The sequence below is a fragment of the Triticum aestivum genome, chromosome 7D (genome assembly GCF_018294505.1).
Source record: "Triticum aestivum cultivar Chinese Spring chromosome 7D, IWGSC CS RefSeq v2.1, whole genome shotgun sequence".
In the NCBI taxonomy this organism is placed as follows: Eukaryota; Viridiplantae; Streptophyta; class Magnoliopsida; order Poales; family Poaceae; genus Triticum; species Triticum aestivum.
This window is the reverse complement of record NC_057814.1, coordinates 236505788-236533563: the sequence shown is the minus strand read 5'-3', so window position 1 is coordinate 236533563 and position 27776 is coordinate 236505788. Positions and strand designations below refer to the sequence as shown.

The following is a 27776-nucleotide window of genomic DNA, read 5'->3' as shown; positions in this document are numbered from 1 at the left end:
AATGGGTATAAAGTGATACACTGTTCATTACGGGCCAGTTTCACCATGGGCCGTTAATGGGTGTAAAGTGATACACTGTTCATTACGGGCCAGTTTCACCACGGGCCGTTAATAGGCCAAGAGTTACATAGGGCCTCATATGGGCCGAAAGACATCATGGGCCATACATGGGCCAGAAGTGAAAACGGGCTAGAATCATATTGGATGGCCCAGATGACGCTACTGGGCCTAATTTGGATAGGGCGTAACGGGCCTTGGGTTAGCGGGCTGTAAATGGGCTATATGCGAACAGGCCGTTAACAGGCTTTCCATGGGCCGGCCGCCACCTTTTGACCAAGTCAAACGGGCCGGCCTTTTCACAGGAATGGGCCTCTGTTGGGCCGTGCCACGTGTCGACGTATCATAGGCGCCTTCTGTCCAATGAGTGGATGACATCTGTCCCAATGATGAGCCGACACGTGTTTCCTCCAGCCAATGATGATTTTACACGTGGAAAATCCCCATTGGTCGGGGCTGTTAACGGGTTATCGGATCCAAAACCCGACCCGATAGCTTAACGCCGTTCCGTTACGGTGGATGCCACGTGTCGGTCACCCTTGACGAAAGCACTTCTGTGACGCGCGATTTATCGTCATGGAAGTGGACACTTCCGTGATGATAATTTTGGTAATGTCATGGAACACTTCTACGACAGCACAGGTATGACTATCTTGATTCTGTCATAAATTTGTCATGGATGTACATGCATGACAAAAAACGCGACCTACTGTGACAAACACGTATCATCACGGAAGTGTATTTTTTTTGTAGTGGTAGCAAATTTCCCTCAAGTGGATGACCTAAGGTTTATCAATCCGTGGGAGGTGTAGGATGAAGATGGTCTCTCTCAAACAACCCTGCAACCAAATAACAAAGAGTCTCTTGTGTCCCCAACACACCCAATACAATGGTAATTGTATAGGTGCACTAGTTCGGCGAAGAGATGGTGATACAAGTGCAATATGGATGGTAGATATAGGTTTTTGTAATCAAAAATTATAAAAACAGCAAGGTAACTAATGATAAAAGTGAGTGTAAACGGTATTGCAATGCTTTGAAACAAGGCCTAGGGTTCATACTTTCACTAGTGCAAGTTCTCTCAACAATAATAACATAATTGGATCATATAACACTCCCTCAACATGCAACAAAGAGTCACTCCAAAGTCACTAATAACGGAGAACAAACGAAGAGATTATTGTAGGGTACGAAACCACCTCAAAGTTATTCTTTCGGATCGATCTATTCAAGAGTCCGTAGTAAAATAACACGAAGCTATTCTTTCCGTTCAATCTATCATAGAGTTCGTACTAGAATAACACCTTAAGACACATATCAACCAAAACCCTAATGTCACCTAGATACTCCAATGTCACCACAAGTATCCGTGGGTATGATTATACGATATGCATCACACAATCTCAGATTCATCTATTCAAACCAACACAAAGTACTTCAAAGAGTGCCCCAAAGTTTCTACTGGAGAGTCAAGACGAAAACGTGTGCCAACCCCTATGCATAAGTTCACGAGGTCACGGAACCCGCAAGTTGATCACCAAAACATACATCAAGTGAATCACGTGATAACCCATTGTCACCACAGATACACACATGCAAGACATACATCAAGTGTTCTCAAATCCTTAAAGACTCAATCCGATAAGATAACTTCAAAGGGGAAACTCAATCCATTACAAGAGAGTAGAGGGGGAGAAACATCATAAGATCCAATTATAATAGCAAAGCTCGCGACACATCAAGATCGTGCCAAATCAAGAGCACGAGAGAGAAAGATCAAACACATAGCTACTGGTATGTACCCTCAGCCCCGAGGGTGAACTACTCCCTCCTCGTCATGGAGAGCGCCGGGATGATGAAGATGGCCACCGGTGAGGGATCACCCCTCCGGCAGGGTGCCGGAACAGGGTCCCGATTGGTTTTTGGTGGCTACAGAGGCTTGCGGCGGCGGAACTCCCGATCTCTTCTGTTCCCCGATGTTTTTAGGGTATATGGATATATATATAGGCGAAAGAAGTCGGTAAGGGGAGCCACGAGGGGACCACGAGGGTGGGGGCGCGCCCAGGGGGGCAGGTGCGCCACCCTGCCTCGTGGCCACCTCGAAGCTTCCCTGACTTCAACTCCAAGCCTCCTAGATCACGTTCGTTCCAAAAATCACGCTCCCGAAGGTTTCATTCCATTTGGACTCCGTTTGATATTCCTTTTCTTCGAAACACTGAAATAGGCAAGAAAACAACAATTTGGGCGGGGCCTCCGGTTAATAGGTTAGTCCCCAAAATAATATAAAAGTGTTTAGTAAGGCCCATAAACATCCAAAACAGATGATATAATAGCATGAATACTTCATAAATTATAGATACATTGGAGACGTATCAGAATGCGTGTGGAAATCCACCCCAGTATGCTCCGCATGTAGACTACGGGTAGGGTATTGACTACGTGCCTAGGGTAGAGTTTCAGCAGCTGCAACAACAAGTTGGAGGGATCCGTACAGACCTCCATGAGACTAACAACAACATCCACCTAGTTAATGGGTATGCATTCTATTTTCACTTTCTAGCAGCCACACCCTAGCTGGGAGGTCAGTCCTCTAGTGGTCCATCTCAGATGCAATGGCCTCATACTGCTCTGAGTGGCCACGATGATGAGGACATGGACTAGAGAGTGGGCCAAGAGAATAAGCTTGAGGGAGCTCGTCCCCTAGTTATCCATGCATGGATATTTTATTTTTCTTCCTTTTCTTTTGTTAGCATGTTTATTTTCAGTTTGCATAATAAATTTGAAGAGCAAACTTTACTCTTGTCTTGTTGGAATTCTCTTCTTTTGTATCTTTCTTTATTCAAGCCTACAGATTTGTTCACCACTAGCAAGTTGGAAATGAAGAAAACGAAGTGGAGCTTTGACTACGGAGAAGAAGTGAACCAACGTGAGAAGGTATAATATATGCATAATCCATTTTCTCGCAATTTTTTTTAAGAAAGTATCTTCATTTGGCTTGTTGCACTTGAGTTTTGTTCCCCTCATAAGTTGAATATCATTTAGTCATAACTCCCAACTTCAAATTTACTAGTGAAACCTTGCTATGAAGCATGATTTTGCTCTAAAAAGAAATTCTAAAGAACTTAGGGGCTCGGATTTTTGAACAGAACTAGCACTCAAGCAATTCAACTCCATAGTACTAAATTTGAATGTCTTGATAAGACCGATCAATAGAGTTATTTGGAGGAATGAATATTTCAAGTGATTGAGGTTATGCCAAAATTTGCTCTCGATACTAAAATCATGCAGCTCCAACTTCTTACTGGCTTTATGTCTCATTGCTATATGTTGCGATAACTCACATAACTGCAACACCGTCACGAATTTGGAGATTGAGTGGTAAATGATCGATCTTCTCCAAAGAAGTGCGTATGGGGTAAATAAGAGCACTGATCACTGAGCTCAAAAGAGACAACCCTTCTTGATCCATAGTGCACAAAATTCCGCCACAACGGAACCCCATTGCATTTAGTAAATTTTGGCATAACCCCGTCACCAAAGATTGAAGTTCCAAAGAATAATGATTGAGAGAAGTGCTTGAGAGTCCTGACTAGGAGATACTTGTGGGTGTGAATGAAATGTTTGAGTTCTTTGCTTTCTTCTCTTCCGAAACTCCCTAGTTGCATTTGTTTTATAAAGATTCTAAAAGAAAATCCATTCTATTGAGAGGAACATTTTTGCCTGCCTAGCACTTGGTTAACTACGAAAATTTTGGTTTGAGAAATTATAACTAGTGTAGGAGACTATACGTGGCTAGGCAATGAGCTATTCAAATGCAAATATTCTCTTAACTGAAATTGCAAGATAAGTGACAATGGATATATCATATCTTCTCGAGCTGGTAAAACTTCTTCCTAGCCATGTCAAGATCCCTTTCAGTCTTATGATTTATTATTTGCCGAGCAAGTGTTAAGCTTGGGGGAGTTAATGGCTCGAGAATTTGTGATCATTTTCAAGTGATTCCTATTTGGTTTTCACCGGATTCTTGCCACTTCTCTGTTATTTCTAACGCTAATCCTTCAAAAGAGAAGGAAATCCATTTTTCCATTGTTTGGTAGAAAATATCATTTATGGAAGGAGAGCAAGGGGGATTACTACAAATCAAGTCAATTCGAGCAATTTCCATGTGGAGAGCCAAGCCATCTAGCGCAGCAGAGCAAAGGACGGCCTTCCATGCAAGTGCAACCGCTCGCATGGGTGGTCGTATGAAGTGCTAGGAGTCCCACCAAGTCTATACAAGACACTTTCGTGAAGGCACCCAGGGGAGGAGAGAACCCTAGCCGCCACCACCACTTCCATAACAAAGAAGGGAGAGGTCCGAAGAACCTTCCGGGATCTTCCTAGTTTTGGTCATTCCATCTTCATCATCATTCTCATCCTTCACTATTGTAAGAGGAATTCCAAGTTGTAAGAACAAGTTGTAAACTCTGTTATTATTCATCTGGAGATCAAGGCTATTTGAATTATCCATTTCATCTTATTGTGGATCTTCACTGTATTATCAGTATGGTTTTCACGGGTTCAATCTCTTGTGTGATTGGCTATTCTCTTATGATGCATGAGTAACCTAGGCGTGGGAGATGTAGGTGAGTGGTAAGATTCACTTGTGCTTGATCTATATGTCATCATTTGTGTTTGTAGTCTTATGATCTGTCTAGTACGTTGGTATACTTTGGTGAACTCTATGTGTGTTGTCCAACTTAAGGGCCTAGGCAACATGATCTCAAGAACTACACAATTAACACATATTGTTTAGGAAATCTGTGACCTCTGACGTAATAGGTGGAGACATCTATGAGGACCAAAGACAATATGAGATAATGATGATCCATTAAAATTACTGCTTGGTTTCGGTCTGAGGACCTTAATTGTAGAGACGACCACACGTGGCAACAGCGAAGCAGGACCATAGAGTGGAATGTAATCCCGCTAGGAGGAGTTCCATGACCTTAGGGTGATCCGCCTACAGAACAAACATATAAAACACTACAAACATGATACAAGGTAATTGGTATTACCGTCGCACTGGCAAACTCGATGTATACCATGAAATGAAATCTCTCTGTGCCTGATTTCTCCATTGCAGGAAACACAACTCTATGTTATTTACTTTCAAGTGTTTTTATTGTTGTTACTACAAGCCTATTGTTCTTATCGCTCTTGTTTATTTGTCCACCAGGATAGTAACAATATTTGCAGAATCACAAGTAGTTACTTCACATAAGAATTGTGACACCTTATGTGTGACAGAAGCGCTAATATAAATACTCTTCTCTGCTCTTCGTTTGGATGATGACTAATTGAGATACTTCCAGAAAGTGCTACATAGCCTTGTATGTCTTGCAGGGCATCAGGTGGATGTTTGGAGCTTCATTAAGTTGTGGCGCTGATCACATGGGCCGACCCCACTAAATTCAAACCAAACTTCGTCCCATGCCCGTAGTATCATAAGTACTACCCGCGTGTTCCTTTTCCAGCGATTGTACTACTTCCTGATTGGCTAGACTGGTGGGCGCCGCGCACTACGGACATCCACCAGATTTTCAACGCCACTAACTATACCGTATTAGTTACATGCTCCGATCCGACGCTAGTAGTACTTGATGAAAATAGCATCAGTGTCCAATTTTCATGCTGCGCCACTGACTAACTATTCCTGTTAGGGTTTCCTACTAGGGCTATGTTAATATTGCAACAAATGCTTTGTCTCTTGAGCCTTGTGATCTTATTAATAATTCTCATCACTTCCAGCCTCATGCTCCAATCCTTCTTTAAACTCCTACTATCCAAATTCCTTTGCAGGGTCAAACACTTAAATCTGATCTTTGTATTGCAGGGCCCAAATTTTATTCGGATGCAACTTTTAAATGTAAAAATGTTCCAGGTTTATCTCAGGGATGATCAACTACCGGTGTTGGAGTTTATCTTCCTTTGTCGCGGGATCAATATGAAGTAAATGTGCAGCTCGAGGCATCCACATCCATCACCAACACACCTCTTCACATTACCCAACCCACGTTTCTTACATACTGCCTTTCCTTGGGTTCGGTTGCGGTGAATGGGAGAATTTCAAAGGCTTCTACTCCTTGGACTATCAGGAAAACTTTAGTTGACTTGTTCTACTCTTTAGATCTTTCATATTTCAAGAGAGATAAATGGAATTGCTCATAATGTAGTTCATCAGTTTCTTAGGTCACATGTTGAACCTGACATATGTTGCTTTGCTTCAGCTCACAAGGATATGACCTACCCTATAGTTTCTCCTCTTTCTAATTTTCAGTTTCAGGGCTTTGTAATCCATGTTGTACATTGCTATCGAGCCGAATAAAAAGTTTGGCGCTTCCTGCGCCTTCTGTTGTTCAAGAAAAGTTTTTTAGTGCAACCTTCCCTTGCCATTACATGTGATGCGCTATTCACAAAGCGACGCACCAAGCCCACCTCAAAATCATCAAGAGTTTGAAGTAATGTTTTGATTTTCTGAACCACATGCCCGTATGCAGACAGATCCTTAACTTGATCAGTTATCTTACGTATCACACCCCCCCCCCCCCCCCCGCCGGAGAATCAGTCTTCAACACTAGCCTCCTCACATTGATTTCCATGGCGTTTGATTGCACGACGACAAGCGAGCGGTTCTGCTAGCTCTGGATCGGCAACCGAAGGAAAAAAGATGGCACACTCCTGCTATGAAGCTTTCATTGTGGTTCCTCAGAACCGTACCTCCGCCACCAAATTCCGATGTCTTGTACATATCGCCATCGCTATTCACGCTTGGAGTTCATCTCCGGCGCCTAAATCTATGTGGGGCATTTTTATGGTGTGATGTCGGTTGCGTTTATACATGCAACAACAAGAAGAAAAAGATTCACTCGCTAAATCTCTCGAGAAAGATTTTGCTCATTAATTTTTCTAGTGTAAGAAAGTGGCTCACTATTTTTTTGTCAAACAATTGGCTCATTATTATTTACTTAATTTGAGAAAAGTTGGCTCATTTTATTTTTGGAGATCAAGCTGGACATGGGTCTCCGGAACTAGGCCCAGCGGGCCTGGCCCGCTGCCACACGCATTCGCGGACTCGTGATCTTCGTAGAAGGAGAGGATTAGCGCCGTCAACAAACCCCCAAGCATAGCATTCGGCACGCACGGCCGCAACAGTTCCTCAGCCAGCCCAACAAACCCGCCCCGGCGCCCGCCACCGTCCCCGACCAGCGAAACCGCCTCCCGCTCCTCCCCACCTCCCTCCTCCTCCTCCACCTTCTCTCGGCCTCGTCGCGGACGCCTCCCCCGGCTGCTCGGTTTCCTCCTCCGAGGCCCTCTCCCTCGCCGTCTCCTGGTAAGGCCCGCCTCCTTCTCCCCCGAATCCCGCTCCGCCGAGTCGCTGGGTGCGCGCGTGCTTGCTTGCTTGCTTAATCGCGTGGTGTCGGTGGACCGGTGGGTTTCTCTCTCGGTCCCCGAATCGGATCCGCGGCGCCGCTCTTGCGTGTTTCTCCGCCGCAATGCTCGGATTCTTCGTGTGTTGACGGGGGAGGTTTTCCTTGTCCTCCGCCTCGCTGGCGTTCTCGGTTGCTTTTCCACCGTATGTTGCGAACCTCTTGATGCCTCGCTAGCGGAATGTTGGATCTCTTCTCGACTTGTTGGTGAAGTTTTTTCTCGTTCTCCGATTCTTCAGGATTTTTGCTTCAGGCGCTGCTAACTCTAGTCCGTACGGTTCTGGTTTGGGGGTTCAGAATTCACTCGACTCATTCTCGTTGTTTCCTAGTTTCCAGGCGACAGGCGTGATGGTAGAGGAGAAGAGGGAGAGGGCGGAGGAGGCGTCCGACAGCCCGCAGAAATCCCCGCGCCTGGACCCGCTGGCTGGTCCTGGATGCAGCGACGCGCCTGCGTCTCCGACGGAGTCGAGCGACGAGTGGCCATCGTCCGGGGAAGCGGAGGCGGGGACCAGCAGCGACAGTATCGGCGACGGCGGGCGGTGCGAGCACATACGCTTGGACCGCGAACTCCTGGATATGCACGTGTATTATCTCACGGAGCAGCTGGAGGTGCGCCGGACGTGCCATCTTAGTAAGTGCAAGACGACCTGGAAGGGCAACGAAGGGATGATGAAGTGCATAGACTGCTCCAGATTCTTCTGCTCTGGGTGGCCGGTGAACAGGGAAAGTCCGCAGGAGCATGCCCTCTGGCACGCCGGCGAGAACACGCATTGGGTTGCTCAGTGGTGCGATGAACCGAATTTGGGATACTGCTTCTTGTGTGCGCGCGGTATGAGGCTCAGTGACCGGAGCGAAGATGACTATGCAGTGGCGGCCAGAAACAAAAAGGATCAGCAAGGACTGGGGGATAGCGTTGCAAAGGATGGCTGGGGATCGGTGTCCGGCATTGCAAAGGATGGGTGCGAGACGGGGGGCAAGAACCCGCAGAACCCTGAGAACACGCAGAAATACCCGCACCTGGACCTGCCTGCGTCCAAGGCACCTGTGTTGTTGAGCGAGTCGCCATCGACTGGGGAAGCGGAGGAGACCAGCGACTGCACATACGACATCGGGTCGTGCGAGCACTTGTTCAAGGACAGGGAGGAGCTGGATGATATGGTGCTTGATATCAAGACCGCCGAGAAGCTCCCAGAGTGCGAGCATTTCCTGTGCACGACCACCTGCACCTGGAGGGGAGCTGCTGCTAGGTTCATGGTGTGCACGGAGTGCACCTCTACATTCTGCACCGGGGAGAAGGGGGGCATGGAAAATCCGCAGGGACACGCCCGCTTGCACGCCACCAGGGACTACCATTGGGTTGCTCTGTGGTACGATGAACCGTATAAGGGCTACTGCTTCGAGTGTGGGCACGTTCTGAAGCTCGGTCAGGACAAGCTGAGCGATGATGAGTGGGCAGCTCTGGCCAGAAATAAAAGGGTTGAGCGGGCAATGTGGGCCAGCAATGGATGGGATGTGTGGGGAACGGTGCCCGAGAGTTATGCAAAGGATTCGTGGGCAATAGTGACCGGCAATGATGCGTCTGGGTATGCTAATGGGAATGGCTGTGTTATCAGAGGGTTGCCGAATCTTGGAAACACATGCTACATGAATGCACTGCTTCAGTGCCTCCTTGCGCTCGGTGAGCTGAGGACAACGATTTTAGGACCGGGTGCTCGGCTGGGGAGCATTGGTCTGCACCTGAAGCAATTATTTGTGGAGACAAGCAGCACAAATGATGCCAGGCACGCGCTGGATCCAGAGATGCTATTGGAAGGTATGCGGGTGTTTAATCCACAGTTCAAGGGCTCTTATATGCAGGACAGCCAAGAGTTTCTTACATCTTTGCGCACTGCTTTGGAGGAGGAGACGAAGGACCTAAACAAATTGCATGGGGGTGCAGAGTTTCGTCCAATTGGCAATTCCATTTTCGGGGGCTGGCTGCGTCAGACCTTATACTGCATAAGTTGCTCAACTAATTCAGTTTTGGATCTGCAATTCGATGAGCTCCAACTGGCACTGCCATCAAAGGATTGTCCAGCCAGAAGTGTTACGTTACCACCAATGACCAGAAGCGGTGGATCTCCGACGAAGACTCGTAAGGAACTATTCCAACAAACCGACAAGACTGATGGAGAAAAGATTCAAACAATTGCTGAAGGCTGTGATTCTCAGTTTCCTGGTTCAGAATTTGGAGATGAGGCCATGGAGAAAATACCCAAGCCTTCACAAGTTGGTAAGTCTATGTGCTCCTCTAGCTAACTTAAAACATAGAATGTGGAACAGGCCCGCAGGTGTGGAATAGTGAGATCTAATACAAGCTAGCTATTTTTCTGAACACGGGAACAGATGACACTTTTGGAAATGGAGCTCTGGTGATAGCTAAGCAGAGAAAATTGTTGATGCCATTTTACATATGGAATAAAGAAGTAGCAGCAAAGCCTTCGGGGTGGCTACGAAAAATTGGGCTGGATGTTTCAACAGTCTTATCATGGCAAAAGTGTATGCTATAGTGTAGTAGTTCGAATTGACATTTGAAGATAACTCAGGGTCTTGAGTCCTTACCTTCATAAAATAAGTGTTGCTCTAAAATGGTTGGTTAACTTAAGCGTGTATGGTTATTGTCGAGAAAAGAGACCTTAGAATGTGGTGGTTAAAGATTCTAAAAATATGCAAAGGATGAGGGTTTCTGGTTGCATGATCTTGCTAATGCAGATAAAGCTAAATCCCTGTATGCTTGAATCTGCAGATTCTACTAAAGTGGAGGATGTTGCACACGGTCGTTTGCAGACTCAGAAGAATGATGTCCCACGAGAGATCATTGAAGTGCCAATAAAAGCTCTTGATTTCATTCCTAACTTGTTTGATGACACTGAAGGAATGGATGAATCAATAGTAGATCCTCACAGTCCAAAAGATACTGGTCCACCTCCACTTGTTGATATAGAAGCCAAGGAGAGCACTTACTCAGTAGAACCTACTACAGAAGACAAGGGGAGAGCTCAGAGCAGTGATATTACTGATGATGAGGCAGTACATATGAACTCTGTTGCATCGCTCGAGGACTGCTTGACACTTCTTTGCTATTGTCGAATGGGATGGAAATGTGGTAACTGTTCCAAGGTTGTTGAGCTGCCGAGAACAAATGGAAGTGAAAATGGTCAACCGATGATAGCAAGTACCAATGTAAATCCAACAGTTGAAGGAGACCAGACTGAACTATCAGACAGGAAAACATGCCCAAGTGAGCGATCTAATGATTTGAATAGCTTGTTGGTAGAATGTACTTCTCCAAGTAGACAACCACATGGTTCAGATGCACATCATCAAGTTATTCTTTCTGAGAACAGAGTTCGTGAAGAAATCACTTCAGGGATGAGCTATGATGAAAAGAACTCGGCCTCTTGCTGCACTACCAATAGAAAACCTGAAAGTCAGGAAGCTGCACCTAGTTCCTTTCCAACTCATAAACAGACTGACCTGTTGAGTACCCAGGATAGTCAGGATACCAGCGAAGGCAGTGGGAAGCAGGTAAAGCTGGATGATCATAGTGCACAACAAGCGGAAGAAAACCAAAGTGAGCAGAAACATGGGACTGGTGGTTTTCAAATACAATTGGTTACTAAGCTGCCACCTGTACTAACCATTCAACTGAAGAGATTCACCAATGCTCTTTCTAAAACGAGAGGACATGTGAGCTTTAAGGAGATTCTTCATGTAGAACCGTTCATGGACCCCAGGTACCGACTTCTGATAATTCTACACAGCAATTTCTAAGGTTGTTCTTTTATGCCTGTTCCGTTAAGTTCCTACCTTTAGAAATCCAGTAACTATTTTGTTTCATAGTTTGCTTCTACAAAAGCTTTAAGAGTATTCCTTCTCTGCAAAAACCGGCATTGCAGGTTACAAAAATGAAGGTTTTAAACACAAAAAATATGTCAGACTTCAGGAAGTTATATGCAATCTTGTAAACTATTTTATAGGTTCAGGTTCAGACTACAATTTTTTTCTGGGTTCAGACTAGCATTTCGTACTTGTCAGGATGTGATAATTGCAAGCTTAATTGAATTGTCTGAAGGTATCAGCTTAATTTGAGTGTGTACTGATAGCCTGATATGGACCAGAACCCTGTGCCATTGATTAAAACTGTTAGTTTTTCATTTTTGGTATAGGATACCATATTGGAATATGTATCTGATGTCGAGGCCGTCGAGCACAAACTCTATTCACCTTGGCAGTGTATCAGTATCACTGACCAAGTTATGATTATATTATCATCACCTGGGTGTAGTGTATAAAATCTGTTTGAAGTTTGGATTGTTAAGTATAGTTCTGGTTTTAGAATTGCAATTGGATGGATGTTATATTATTTATATATATACAAACCTAACATCTTTGAATGGCCTGTTGAGTATTAGTATGAGCCTTTATTTCTAAGAGTTATGATTAGTAAATACGTAATCAGTCACTTGAGATACACCATATTGTTTTGTTAATCTGATAGAGCTTTCTTGTCAACAAATATCCAGTTTGTTGTTTGAAGAAAGGCATTGCATTGTTGGTACTCCAGCTTAATCTTCAGTTTCCTTGCACCTGGTCTAACTGTTTATTACTTTTTTCTACTCTTCAGTTCCGAGGACAAAGGTAACTCCAGCTATCGCCTAGTCGGTGTCATTGAGCACCATGGCCACGCCTTGAATGTAGGGCACTACGTTGCTTATGTGAGGGCAGGTCGCAAGCAGCAGAGCAGTGGTTCTTCCTCATGGGTTTGCGCAACCGATCGCGACATCAAGGAAGTCCCTCTAGAAGAAGTTCTCGGGTGCGAGGCGTACATGCTTTTCTATGAGAGGATGGATGGCCGAGGCATATCTGTGAGCCTACCCACCAACTAACCAGACCAGATGGACAACGAGAAAGGATGCTCAAGTTTGAGATTAGCAAGCATGGCAATTGCCAAGTGTAGATAGATACACAGCGTAGTCATCACGTCCAATTTTGTTGCTTTAGCTGAGTCATTGCAGGACTTTGCATCGGTTGCAGCATGTAGATTGCAGGTCGGATGGTCTGTTCACACTGTTCATACCATTTTTCTTTTTTTGCGGTGAACATAACCATTTTTCTGTCCATGAGAAACTCATTTTTTTGTGAAAAAAAAGAACACTGGATCTGTTTTGTTACAACAACATTGACTCCTTATCGAGAAAAAGAACAACATTGACTGTGTAGGACAGTGGAAAACATGGAGCATATCCCTTTGAATATTGTTGTGATGGGTAGTATTCTCCAATTAATAACACCTTCAGATAACAGTTGATGATTGTTCTCAGCCTCTTCTTCTGGATGCGTGGATTATGTGTGTCGGAGTAGCGAGTATAGTAGGTCTATGTCCACGGGAAAATAAAATCCAGCTCTTCGGTCGTGTGGAGAACGAAGAGATGTCTCCGGTGGTGGATCGGCATTTTCGGCCGTTAGAAGACCTTGTCGACCAACATAGGAACGCTGTCTCTCTTCGTTCTACAAGTGGACGATGGGGTAATATTTGTAAAATTTCTGAATAAGGGTATACATTTTCAGGATTTGATAAAAAAATTCCAATGCTACAGTGCTGTATTAAGGCACAGCAATTTACTTAGAAGTTTCTGTGCAGCACAGCCAGTTAAAAGGACCCTCAATGCATCTAGACACTGTCACAGCCTAAACTCTAAGCACTTGAACTCGAGCTAACCTTCTACGCACATCTATGGCCAGACGCCTCAAGCCGGTCTCAAACACTAGGACGAGCGACCTAGTGTAAAAAGAAACGGCCCACACAGACACCTTAAACCGGTCTCAAACGTAGGGGCTGACCGGCATCTCTCATATCCAGCTCAAATCTGGGGCGAATATGGGGCGGCCCGGCGCGTCTGCCACGTCGAATTGACGACCGGGTTCCACACGAAATCACCCGAAAACCCAACAGTTCGACGGGCATCTTCTCTAGTGAGGATGTGAACACCGCGTGGCGCCGCTCAGACTCACCGCCCGAGGGCCAAAGTCCGGCTATTTAAGCCGGACGACAACCCCCAACCCTAGCCACATCCGATTCCTCCCTCTCCGCATGGTCAGCCCAAGCCCATCCACTTCTCTCCCTCTCTGCATCCCTCTTCCCTCGCCGTCCGCCTCCGCCATAGCCCGACAGAGAAAGACCACGTATTTGGATCTCCCACTCTCCATCACTTCCAATTCTTGGTGGACAAGGTGGCCAAGAAGCTTGTCCCGTGGGAGGGATAAAACATCACCACCATCGAAAGCACCAACCTCGTCAAGTCGGTGTTAACCTCTCAGGTGTTGTTCTTCATTACACCGCTAATTGCCCCTCAAGCACGATCCACAATGTTAACAAGCTCGAAAGGGCCTTTTTGTGGTCCAAGACGGACAAGACTACCGAAGGTAAATGCAAGGTCAATTGGGAGACATGTGCAACCCCTTGGCCTATGGAGGACCAGGGGTCCTCAACACCAACAAATTCACGCAGGCACTTAGGTTGAGATGGCCTTGGTATGAATGGAAAGAGTCTTCCAAGCTTTGGGTGGGCATGGGCAACCCTTGTGATGAAGTGGACCTCGATTTCTTCTACTCCTCCGCCCCCACCACGGTTGGGAATGGCGCGAGGACTTACTTTTGGGACTCCCCTTGGGTTCTTGGGAGGAAGCCGAAAGATATTGCCCCCCTTAATTTTGAAGCATCTTCGAGGAAGAAGGGGAAGGTGCGCGAGTCACTTATGGAGAACGCTTGGATTGCCAAAATCAAACTCACTCCCGAATTCTCTTGCGATCAAATCCATGAGTTTGTGGTCCTTTGGTCCCTCATCTACGACTTCCAATTGGACAGTCTCGTGGAGGATGACATTCTTTGGAAGCACATTGTTAGTGGCCACTACTCTGCGGCATCCACTTACAAGGCACAAAATTTTAGGGAACACTCTCTCCCCTATGGACTAAGCGGTGTGGAAGGATTGCCCCTAGGCCAAATTCTTCGTGTGGCTAGTAATACAAGATATGATTTGGACGGCCGTCCGGTTGGCAAAGAGAGGGTGGCCAAATTGCGGCCTATAAAAGCCCACTTTGCAAGAGAGAACAAGAATCCGGACCGCATATTTTCTACAAGTGTCGCTTCATGCTTCAACTTTGGAGCCTCGTCAATGATTGGATTCATATTGGGAATATTGATACCTCTCCATGGCACTTGAAAAACTCCATCCAAGATTGGTGGATCAACTCTTCGGGTGCCAACATTCCTCATCAAAAGGCTATGGCTTCTCTCACCATGCTTGTGAGTTGGAAAATTTAGAATGAGAGAAATGCACGTATCTTTCGTCAGAAGAGTGCTCCACCTCCCATTCTTTTAAATGTTATTTAAAAAGAGGCATTACTTTGGGTCAAAGCGGGAGCTAAGAAGTTAGGAAACATAATTTTGGGGGAGTAATGCTTTTGGTTGTAAAGGTGTGTTGTAACAAAACTCTTTCCCCTCCTTAATTAATATATGAGGCAAAAACTTTTGCCTCCATTTAAAAAAACACCACAAAGTCTATTGCTGCTAGTTTGCCACACAAACTGGGTAGACAGTTGGAATCTCAACACCGGGTCAAGTATCAACAACGGGAACTTGCATCTATTTTATTTTCTATCTTTCTTCCTAAGATAATAGCTAAAAAAAATCTGGAAAACATTGTTTTCTACTCCCCATGATCCAAAATAAGTGTGGTGGTTTTAGTTCAAAGTATCTTTCTTCTCAAGATTACATATTCTAAGAAAAAGTTCCCAAAATCAATACATTATCATGACGAAATAAAGCAATGGATTAGGCACAACTAATTCAAGCATGAATTATGTGAGAATGATCCATAAAGTAAAACTTAAATGTTGGTCACTCTGATGAGTTGAGCCCTTTTGCAAACAAGTTTTTAGGAAGGTTGAGCAAAAAAATAAGCAGGGGTGCACATGCAATTAAAAGAACATGCAATTTTTTGAAATAGAAAAGAAAAACAGACTGATATATGAACATGCATTAAAATAAAATGGTACATGTACTTTCTGTGATTCTGTAGCAATTTGCACCCTGCACTTGGGCATGCTATGTACTCCATCCGGTACCCAAAATTGGTGTGTTTTGGACGTTGATACAGTCTTCATAATATAACTTGACCACTAGTTCCCATTGCACTAGGTACATGTACACCAAGTCAACAAGAACAAAACTATAATAGTGTGAAATTAATTCTCAAGACAAATATACGAATATGGTTTTCAAGATCCGAATCTATATATTTAAAACAATATTGGTGGTTAAGTATTCAGCATTCAATTTAAGACATGTCCAACCTCGTTTGGGTCACCTTCTTTCATGTACTTGAAAATCTCACACGGAATGAATGCATCATCAACAACAATGTTTTTGGATGCCATGTCACCATCATCATAGTAGTTGGAAATTCCGTCTACTATAGCATATGTAGAGGATGATTGCGTACATATAAAGGATGATTCCAAAAAAAATTGAACAAGTCAATTGCAACAATCCATGTATCGGCACCGGTACCGTTGGCATCACCATCATCTCTCGATGCAAAGTAGAGCAGACAAAGATCCTCCATACTCACGAGAGGAAAATTCTGGCACGACATATGGAAGATGGCCATATCCATGAAAAGACCAGAGTCATCATCGTGCAACTCAAGAACTTTTTCCCATGTCATATATTCTGCCCTTAGCCTCACACTCTGGTGGCAAATCTAGAAGAATCAGGTGTTCGGTTGCCTGCAACAAGGACCGTGGTGCAAACAATGTCGATAAACATAAAAAATGCTTCCTCGGGTGAAGCACACACTTAATAACAGATGCGGGCTAGTGCCCAATTCAGGGTCTGTCGGGTCACCAATGGGAACCTTCACAGGCAGACGAATATACTTGAGATTAGGGTCCTCCCTGAGGACAGTGCCAAGTAAGATACCATGGAGGTAATCAACAAGCATAAAAAATTGCCACGGGGCACCACAATGTCCGTCGACCACCACAGCAGCCCGTGCGTTGATCCTTCTCATGGCTGATCACTCGTCGTGTAAGTAGGGGCGTCCAATCAATTTTTGGAGCCGGGGCACATTAAAATAAGAATTTTATACCAAATGTTTATCTAAAACTATTTTATCATACTAATACATTAATGACTTTAATTTCCATTATTTAGTTGAGTAACCACATAACAACGTTGTGTAATATTACTTGTGTCATTCCTTCTGTATCATTTTAAATGTGTTTCACTTAAAAAAATCAACTCTGCGAAATTTTAATTGTATGTTTAATCAAAACTTGTGTTTAAATAAAAATTGGAAATTTGTATATAAATAAATTGTATAGTACATATGTATATATTTGTGTGTATTCACATGTGTTGGTATATTTTAATATTATCAAATATATCATTGTAGAGATCTCTAGAAGTGTATTATCTAACTAATATTACTACTCCCTCTATTCACTTTTATAAGGTTTTGAAGACATTTTAGACAAGGTGCAAAGTAGCTCATTTTCAGTTGTCTGAAACGACTTATAAAAGTGAATGGAGGGAGTATAAAAATAGTGCTTTCTGGAATATTATGTTAGATAACCATATTTACAGGCCTTTCAAGAGTATAAATTGAACCATTTCCAAATGAGGCAAGTTAGATTCAGTAATAAGTTGGCAAATGGTGACTAGTTTTTTTACCCAAAAACCGTAGAACAATAGTTCTACGGTAAAACTATATTAAAATAAAATTATGTTACAAATTACATGGTGAACCCCAAAGGGTCTAGCCAATGCCAGCTCTAGGAAACATGATCATTATATTACAAGTTGCGTCTAATCCAGTCTGAGAGCTCCTGGAAATATTTCTCTTTCACTTTGAACCTGAGCAATTTAAGATCTTTCTTAAAATAGAAGTGCCAAGCTTGCATAGACTATTGTTGCTGTCTGAAGATCTTGTCATTACATTGTGTCCAGAGGTTCCAAAATCCCAACATGACTATTTCTGTGGTAAAAAGCTTGGGAAGCTTTGCAAGATTTTGTTGGGGAATGTAGTATTTCAAAATTTTGCTTACGATCACGCAAGATCTATCTAGGAGAAGCATAGCAACGAGCGGGGAGAGTGTGTCCACGTACCCTCGTAGACCAAAAACGTAAGCGTTAAGTAACGCGGTTGATGTAGTCGAACGTCTTCGCGATCCAACCGATCAAGTACCGAACGCACGGCACCTCCGCGATCTGGACACGTTCAACTCGGTGACGTCCCTCGAACTTCTAGATCCAGCCGAGGCCGAGGGAGAGTTTCGTCAGCACGACAACGTGATGACGGTGATGATGAAGTTACCGACGCACGGCTTCGCCTAAGCACTACGACAATATGACTGAGGTGGAAATCTGTGAGGGGGGCACCGCACACGGCTAAGAAATCAACTTGTGTTATGGGGTGCCCCCATGCCCCTGTATATAAAGGAGGGGAGGAGGAGCAGGCCGGCCCTAGGGCGCGCCCCATGGGGGGGGGGAGTCCTACTAGGACTCCAAGTCCAATTCAGACCCCCTTCCTTTTACCGGAGAGGGAAAGGGGCAAGGAGAGGGAGAAGGAGAAGAAAAGGGGGCGCCACCCCCTTCCCTACTCCAATTCGGCCTCCTCCCTTGTGGGGGGGTGCACCAGCCCCTTGTGGGCTGGTTAGCCTCCCTCTTATGGCCCATATGGCCCATATCTTTCACCGGGGGTTCCGGTAACCCCTCCGGTACTCCGGTATGTACCCGATACACTTCGGAACCCTTCCGGTGTCCGAATACTACCTTACAATATATCAATCTTTACCTCTCGACCATTTCGAGACTCCTCGTCATGTCCGTGATCTCATCCGGGACTCCGAACAAACTTCGGTTCATCAAATCACATAACTCATAATACAAATCGTCATCGAACGTTAAGCGTGCGGACCCTACGGGTTCGAGAACTATGTAGACATGACTGAGACATATCTCCGGTCAATAACCAATAGCGGAACCTGGATGCTCATATTGGTTCCTACATATTCTACAAAGATCTTTATCGGTCAAACCGCATAACAACATACGTTGTTCCCTTTGTCATCGGTATGTTACTTGCCCGAGATTCGATCGTCGGTATCATCATACCTAGTTCAATCTCGTTACCGGCAAGTCTCTTTACTCCTTCCGTAATGCATCATCCCGCAACTAACTCATTACTCACATTGCTTGCAAGGCTTATAGTGATGTGCACTACCGAGAGGACCCAGAGATACCTCTTCAATACACGGAGTGACAAATCCTAATCTCGATCTATGCCAACCCAACAAACACCTTCAGAGACACCTGTAGAGCATCTTCATAATCACCCAGTTACGTTGTGACGTTTGATAGCACACAAGGTGTTCCTCTGGTATTCGGGAGTTGCATAATCTCATAGTCAGATGAACATGTATAAGTCATGAAGAAAGCAATAGCAATAAAACTCAACGATCATAATGCTAAGCTAACAGATGGGTCTTGTCCATCACATCATTCTCTAATGATGTGATCCCTCATCAAATGACAACACATGTCTATGGTTAGGAAACATAACCATCTTTGATTAACGAGCTAGTCAAGTAGAGGCATACTAGGGACACTCTGTTTTGTCTATGTATTCACACATGTACTAAGTTTCCGGTTAATACAATTCTAGCATGAATAATAAACATTTATCATGATACAAGGAAATATAAATAACAACTTTATTATTGCCTCTAGGGCATATTTCCTTCAGTCGCCCACTTGCACTAGAGTCAATAATGTAGTTCACATCGCCATGTGATTTAACACCAATAGTTCACATCACCATGTGATTAGTTCACATCGCCATGTGACTAATACCCAAAGGGTTTTACTAGAGTCAATAATCTAGTTCACGCCGCTATGTGATTAACACCCAAAGAGTACTAAGGTGTGATCATGTTTTGCTTGTGAGAGAAGCTTAGTCAATGGGTTTGTCACATTCAGGGCCGTATGTATTTTGCAATTTTTCTGTGTCTACAATGCTCTGCATGGAGCTACTCTAACTAATTGCTCCCACTTTCAATATGTATCCCGGTTGAGACGCAGAGTCATCTGGATCGGCGTAACTCTTTACGACGAACTCTTTATCACCTCCACAACTGAGAAATATCTCCTTAGTTTTCTAAGGATAATTTTGACCGTTGTCAAGTGATCCACTCCTGGATCAATATCGTACCCCTTGCCAAACTCATGGCAAGGTACACAAAAGGTTTGGTACACCGCATAGCATACTTTATAGAACCTATGGCTGAGGCATAGGGAATGACTTTCATTCTCTTTCTATTTTCTGTCGTGGTCGTGTTTTCAGTCTTACTCAACTTTACACTTGCAATACAGGCAAGAACTCCTTGTTTGAATGTTCCATTTTGAACTACTTCAAAAATCTTGTCAAGGTATGTACTCATTAAAAAAATCTTATCAAGCGTCTTGATCTATCTCTATAGATCTTGATGCCCAATATGTAAGCAGCTTCATCGAGGTCTTTCTTTGAAAAACTCCTTTCAAACACTCCTTTATGCTTTCCAGAAAATTCTACATAATTTCCGATCAACAATATGTCATTCACATATACTTATTAGAAAGGTTGTAGTGCTCCCACTCACTTTCTTGTAAATACAGGCTTCACCTCAAGTCTGTATAAAACTATATGCTTTGATCAACTTATCAAAGTGTATATTCCAACTCCGAGATGCTTGCACTAGTCCATAGATGGATCGCTGGAGCTTGCACACTTTGCTAGCACCTTTAGGATTGACAAAACCTTCTTGTTGCATCATATACAACTCTTCTTTAAGAAATCCATTAATGAATGTAGTTTTGACATCCATTTGCTAGATTTCATAAAATGTGGCAATTGCTAACATGATTCAGACAGACTTAAGCATTGCTACGAGTGAGAAAATCTTATCGTAATCAACACCTTGAACTTGTCGAATTTTTTTTGCACAATTCGAGCTTGGTAGATAGTAACACTATTATCAGTGTCTGTCTTCCTCTTGAAGATCCATTTATTCTCAATGGCTCGCCGATCATCGGGCAAGTCAATCAAAGTCCATACTTTGTTCTTATACATGGATCCCACTCAGATTTCATGGCCTTGATACGTCTCCAACGTATCTATAATTTTTGATTGTTCCATGCTATATTATATTCTGTTTTGGACATTATTGGGCTTTATTATACACTTTTATATTATTTTTGGGACTAACCTATTAACCGGAGGCCCAACCCAGAATTGTTGTTTTTTGCCTATTTCAGAGTTTCGCAGAAAAAGAATATCAAACGGAGTCCAAACGGAATGAAACCTTCGGGAACGTGATTTTTGGAACGAACGTGAGCCAGAGGACTTGGACCCTACGTCAAGAAAGCAACCAGGAAGGCACGAGGAAGGGGGGCGCGCCTACCCCCCTCGGCGCGCCCTCCACCCTCGTGGGGCCCACGTTGCTCCACCGACGTACTTCTTCCTCCTATATATACCTACGTACCCCCAAACTACCAGATACGGAGCCAAAAACCTAATTCCACCGCCGCAACCTTCTGTACCCGTGAGATCCCATCTTGGGGCCTTTTCCGGAGCTCCGCCGGAGGGGGCATCGATCACGGAGGGCTTCTACATCAACACCATAGCCTCTCCGATGATGTGTGAGTAGTTTACCTCAGACCTTCGGGTCCATAGTTATTAGCTAGATGGCTTCTTCTCTCTCTTTGGATCTCAATACAATGTTCTCCCCCTCTCTTGTGGAGATCTATTCGATGTAATCTTCTTTTGCGGTGTGTTTGTTGAGACCGATGAATTGTGGGTTTATGATCAAGTTTATCTATGAACAATATTTGAATCTTCTCTGAATTCTTTTATGTATGATTGGTTATCTTTGCAAGTCTCTTCGAATTATCAGTTTGGTTTGGCCTACTAGATTGATCTTTCTTGCAATGGGAGAAGTGCTTAGCTTTGGGTTCAATCTTGCGGTGTCCTTTCCCAGTGACAGTAGGGGCAGCAAGGCACGTATTGTATTGTTGCCATCGAGGATAACAAGATGGGGTTTATATCATATTGCATGAGTTTATCCCTCTACATCATGTCATCTTACTTAAAGCGTTACTCTGTTCTTTTGAACTTAATACTCTAGATGCATGCTGGATAGCGGTCGATGTGTGGAGTAATAGTAGTAGATGCAGGCAGGAGTCGGTCTACTTGTCGCGGACGTGATGCCTATATACATGATCATACCTAGATATTCTCATAACTATGCTCAATTCTGTCAATTGCTCAACAGTAATTTGTTTACCCACCGTAATACTTATGCTCTCGAGAGAAGCCACTAGTGAAACCTATGGCCCCCGGGTCTATTTTCCATCATATTAATCTTCCAACACTTAGCTATTTTTATTGCCTTTTATTTTACTTTGCATCTTTATCATAAAAATACCAAAAATATTATCTTATCATATCTATCAGATCTCACTTTCGTAAGTGACCGTGAAGGGATTGACAACCCCTTTATTGCGTTGGTTGCGAGGATTTTATTTGTTTGTGTAGGTGCGAGGGACTCGTGCGTGGCCTCCTACTGGATTGATACCTTGGTTCTCAAAAACTAAGGGAAATACTTACGCTGCTTTACTGCATCACCCTTTCCTCTTCAAGGGAAAACCAACGCAGTGCTCAAGAGGTAGCAAGAAGGATTTCTGGCGCCGTTGCCGGGGAGTCTACGCAAAAGTCAACATACCAAGTACCCATCACAAACCCTTATCTCCCGCATTACATTATTTGCCATTTGCCTCTCGTTTTCCTCTCCCCCACTTCACCCTTGCCGTTTTATTCGCCCTCTCTTTTCCGTTCGCCTCTTTTTCGCTTGCTTCTTGTTTGCTCGTGTGTTGGATTGCTTGCTTGTCACGATGGCTCAAGATAATACTAAATTGTGTGACTTTACCAATACCAACAACAATGATTTCCTTAGCACTCCGATTGCTCCTCTTACCGATACTGAATCTTGTGAAATTAATGCTGCTTTGTTGAATCTTGTCATGAAAGATCAATTCGCCGGCCTTCCTAGTGAAGATGCCGCTACCCATCTAAATAGCTTCATATGCAAAAGAAGAAAGATGTGGACAATGATATTGTTAAATTGAAGCTATTTCCTTTTTCGCTTAGAGATCGTGCTAAAGCTTGGTTTTCGTCTTTGCCTAAAAATAGTATTGATTCTTGGAATAAGTGCAAAGATGCTTTTATCTCTAAGTATTTTCCTCCCGCTAAGATCATCTCTCTTAGAAACGATATCATGAATTTTAAGCAACTTGATCATGAACATGTTGCACAAGCTTGGGAGAGGATGAAATTAATGATACGTAATTGCCCTACACATGGTTTGAATTTGTGGATGATTATACAAAAATTTTATGCCGGATTGAATTTTGCTTCTAGAAATCTTTTAGATTCGGCCGCGGGAGGCACTTTTATGGAAATCACTTTAGGAGAAGCTACTAAACTCCTAGATAATATTATGGTTAATTATTCTCAATGGCACACCGAAAGATCCACTAATAAAAAAGTGCATGCGATAGAAGAAATTAATGTTTTGAGTGGAAAGATGGATGAACTTATGAAATTATTTGCTAATAAAAGTGTTTCTTCTGATCCTAATGATATGCCTTTGTCTACTTTGATTGAGAATAATAATGAATCTATGGATGTGAATTTTGTCGGTAGGAATAATTTTGGTAACAACGCGTATAGAGGAAACTTTAATCCTAGGCTGTACCCTAGTAATTCCTCTAATAATTATGGTAATTCCTACAACAATTCTTATGGAAATTTTAATAAGATGCCTTCTGAATTTGAGACTAGTGTTAAAGAATTTATGAATTCGCAAAATAATTTCAATGCTTTGCTTGAAGAAAAATTGCTTAAAGTGGATGAATTGGCTAGGAACGTTGATAGAATTTCTCTTGATGTTGATTCTTTGAAACTTAGATCTATTCCACCTAAGCATGATATCAATGAGTCTCTCAAGGCCATGAGAATTTCCATTGATGAGTGCAAGGAAAGAACCGCTAGGATGCGTGCTAAGAAAGATTGTTTTGTGAAAGCGTGTTCTTCTAGTTTCTATGAAAATAAAGATGAAAATCTAAAAGTTATTGATGTGTCCCCTATTAAATCTTTGTTTTGCAATATGAATCTTGATAATGATGGACTGAATATGATCCACCTTTACCTAGAAGGCGTTCCAAAAATTCGGAGTTTTTAGATCTTGATGCAAAAATTGGTAAAAGTGGGATTGAAGAGATCAAAACTCTAGATATTAATGAACCCACTATTTTGGATTTCAAGGAATTTAATTATGATAATTGCTCTTTGATAGATTGTATTTCCTTGTTGCAATCCGTGCTAAATTCTCCACATGCTTATAGTCAAAATAAAGCCTTTACTAAACATATCGTTGATGCTTTGATGCAATCTTATGAAGAAAAACTTGAGTTGGAAGTTTCTATCCCTAGAAAACTTTATGATGAGTGGGAACCTACTATTAAAATTAAAATTAAAGATCATGAATGCTATGCTTTGTGTGATTTGGGTGCTAGTGTTTCCACGATTCCAAAAACTTTGTGTGATTTGCTAGGTTTCCGTGATTTTGATGATTGCTCTTTAAACTTGCACCTTGCGGATTCCACCATTAAGAAACCTATGGGAAGAATTAATGATGTTCTTATTGTTGCAAATAGGAATTATGTGCCCGTAGATTTTATTGTTCTTGATATAGATTGCAATCCTTCATGTCCTATTATTCTTGGTAGACCTTTCCTTAGAACGATTGGTGCAATTATTGATATGAAGGAAGGGAATATTAGATTCCAATTTCCATTAAGGAAAGGCATGGAACACTTCCCTAGAAAGAAAATAAAATTACCTTATGAATCTATTATGAGAGCCACTTATGGATTGCCTACCAAAGATGGCAATACCTAGATCTATCCTTGCTATTATGCCTAGCTAGGGGCGTTAAACGATAGCGCTTGTTGGGAGGCAACCCAATTTTATTTTTAGTTTTTTGCTTTTTGCTTCTGTTTAGGAATAAATATTTGATCTAGCCTCTGGTTAGATTTGTTTTTATGTTTTAATTAGTGTTTGTGCCAAGTTTAACCTATAGGATCTTCTTGGATGATAGTTATTTGATCTTGCTGAAAATTCCAGAAACTTTCTGTTCATGAAAATAATTGTTAAAAATCACCAGAACGTGATAAAATATTGATTTCAATTGCTGCTGATCAATAAACAAATTTTCTAGGTCTTCCTATTTTGGCTGAATTTTTGGAGTTCCAGAAGTTTGCGTTAGTTACAGATTACTACAGACTGTTCTGTTTTTGACAGATTCTGTTTTTCGTGTGTTGTTTGCTTATTTTGATGAATCTATGGCTAATAAAATAGTTTATAAACCATAGAGAAGTTGGAATACAGTAGGTTTAACACCAATATAAATAAATAATGAGTTCATTACAGTACCTTGAAGTGGTGTTTTGTTTTCTTTCGCTAACGGAGCTCACGAGATTTTCTGTTAAGTTTTGTGTTGTGAAGTTTTCAAGTTTTGGGTGAAAGATTTGATGGATTATGGAACAAGGAGTGGCAAGAGCCTAAGCTTGGGGATGCCCATGGCACCCCAAGATAATCTAAGGACACCTAAAAGCCAAAGCTTGGGGATGCCCCGGAAGGCATCCCCTCTTTCGTCTACTTCCATCGGTAACTTTACTTGGAGCTATATTTTTATTCACCACATGATATGTGTTTTGCTTGGAGCGTCTTGTATTATTTGAGTCTTTGTTTTTTAGTTTACCACAATCATCCTTGCTGTACACACCTTTTGAGAGAGACACACATGATTCGGAAATTATTAGAATACTCTATGTGCTTCACTTATATTTTTTGAGCTATATAGTTTTGCTCTAGTGCTTCACTTATATCTTTTAGAGCACGGCGGTGGATTTGTTTTATAGAAACTATTGATCTCTCATGCTTCACTTATATTATTTTGAGAGTCTTAAAATAGCATGGCAATTTGCTTTAATTATAATATCATGAGAAATTTGATACTAGATAATTGTTTTGAGATATAAAGGTGGTAATATCATAGTTGTGCTAGTTGAGTAATTGTGGAATTGAAAAATACTTGTGTTGGAGTTTGTGATTCCCGTAGCATGCACGTATGGTGAACCGTTATGTAACGAAGTCGGAGCATGAGGTATTTATTGATTGTCATCCTTTGTGTGGCGGTCGGGATCGCGCGATGGTTAACTCCTACCAACCCTTCCCCTAGGAGCATGCGTAGTAGTACTTTGCTTCGAGGGCTAATAAATTTTTGCAATAAGTATATGAGTTCTTTATGACTAATGTGAGTCCATGGATTATACGCACACTTACCTTTCCGCAATTTTCTAGCCTCTTCGGTACCGTGCATTGCCCTTTCTCACCTTGAGAGTTGGTGCAAACTTCGCCGGTGCATCCAAACCCCGTGATATGATACGCTCTATCACACATAAACCTCCTTATATCTTCCTCAAAACAGCCACCATACCTACCTATTATGGCATTTCCATAGCCATTCCGAGATATATTGCCATGCAACTTTCCATCGTTTCGTTTATCATGACACGCTCCATCATTGTCATATTGCCTTGCATGATCATGTAGTTGACATTGTATTTGTGGCAAAGCCACCATTCATAATTCTTTCATACATGTCGCTCTTGATTCATTGCATATCCCGGTACACCGCCGGAGGCATTCACATAGAGTCATATTTTGTTCTAAGTATTGAGTTGTAATTCATGAGTTGTAAGTAAATAAAAGTGTGATGATCATCATTATTAGAGCATTGTCCCAAGTGAGGAAAGGATGATGGAGACTATGATTCCCCCACAAGTCGGGATGAGACTCCGGACTAAATAAAAAAAAAAGAGGCCATAAAAAAGAGAAAAGGCCCAAATAAAAAAAATGAGAGAAAAAGAGAGAAGGGACAATGTTACTATCCTTTTACCACACTTGTGCTTCAAAGTAGCACCGTGATCTTCATGATAGAGAGTCTCTCATTTTGTCGCTTTCATATACTAGTGGGAAATTTCATTATAGAACTTGGCTTGTATATTCCAATGATGGGCTTCCTCAAAATGCTCGAGGTCTTCGTGAGCAAGCAAGTTGGATGCACACCCACTTAGTTTCTTTTGTTTGAGCTTTCATACACTTATAGCTCTAGTGCATCTGTTGCATGGCAATCCCTACTCCTTGCATTGACATCAATTGATGGGCATCTCCATAGCCCGTTGATTAGCCTCGTTGATGTGGGACTTTCTCCTTTTTTGTCTTCCCACATAACCCCTACCATTATACCTTATTCCACCATAGTGCTATATCCATGGCTTGCGCTCATGTATTGCGTAAGAGTTGAAAAGGCTGAAGCGCGTTAAAAAGTATGAACCAATTGCTTGGCTAAAACCGGGGTTGTACATGATATGAATATTTTGTGTGGGGAAGATGGAGCATAGCCAGACTATATGATTTTGTAGGGATAACTTGCTTTGGCTATGTTATTTTGATAAGACATAATTGCTTGGTTAGCATGCTTGAAGTATTATTGTTTTTATGTCAACATTAAACTTTTATCTTGAATCATATTAAATCTGAACATTCGTGCCACAATAAGAAGAATTACATTGAAATTATGCTAAGTAGCATTCCACATCAAAAATTCTGTTTTTATCATTTACCTACTCGAGGACGAGCAGGAATTAAGCTTGGGGATGCTTGATACGTCTCCAACGTATCTATAATTTTTGATTGTTCCATGCTATATTATATTCTGTTTTGGACATTATTGGGCTTTATTATACACTTTTATATTATTTTTGGGACTAACCTATTAACCGGAGGCCCAGCCCAGAATTGCTGTTTTTTGCCTATTTCAGAGTTTCGCAGAAAAAGAATATCAAACGGAGTCCAAACGGAATGAAACCTTCGGGAACGTGATTTTTGGAACGAACGTGATCCAGAGGACTTGGACCCTACGTCAAGAAAGCAACCAGGAAGGCACGAGGTAGGGGGCGCGCCTACCCCCCCAGGCGCGCCCT

At 42.6% G+C, this 27776-nt stretch overlaps 1 protein-coding gene across 1 annotated transcript in view; it reads left to right on the top strand.

The window, feature by feature from the left end:
* Positions 1–12922, top strand: part of LOC123171056 (uncharacterized) — a 55659-nt gene extending 42737 nt beyond the window's left edge. Inside the window, exons 2-5 of the mRNA XM_044588720.1 lie at positions 7227–7429; positions 7856–9798; positions 10312–11302; positions 12193–12922. Of these exons, the coding sequence (XP_044444655.1) occupies positions 7227–7429; positions 7856–9798; positions 10312–11302; positions 12193–12454 (3399 nt within the window). The 3' untranslated portion in view covers positions 12455–12922. The remainder of the gene's footprint in view (positions 1–7226; positions 7430–7855; positions 9799–10311; positions 11303–12192) is intronic.
* The last annotated feature ends 14854 nt before the right edge of the window (positions 12923–27776 follow it).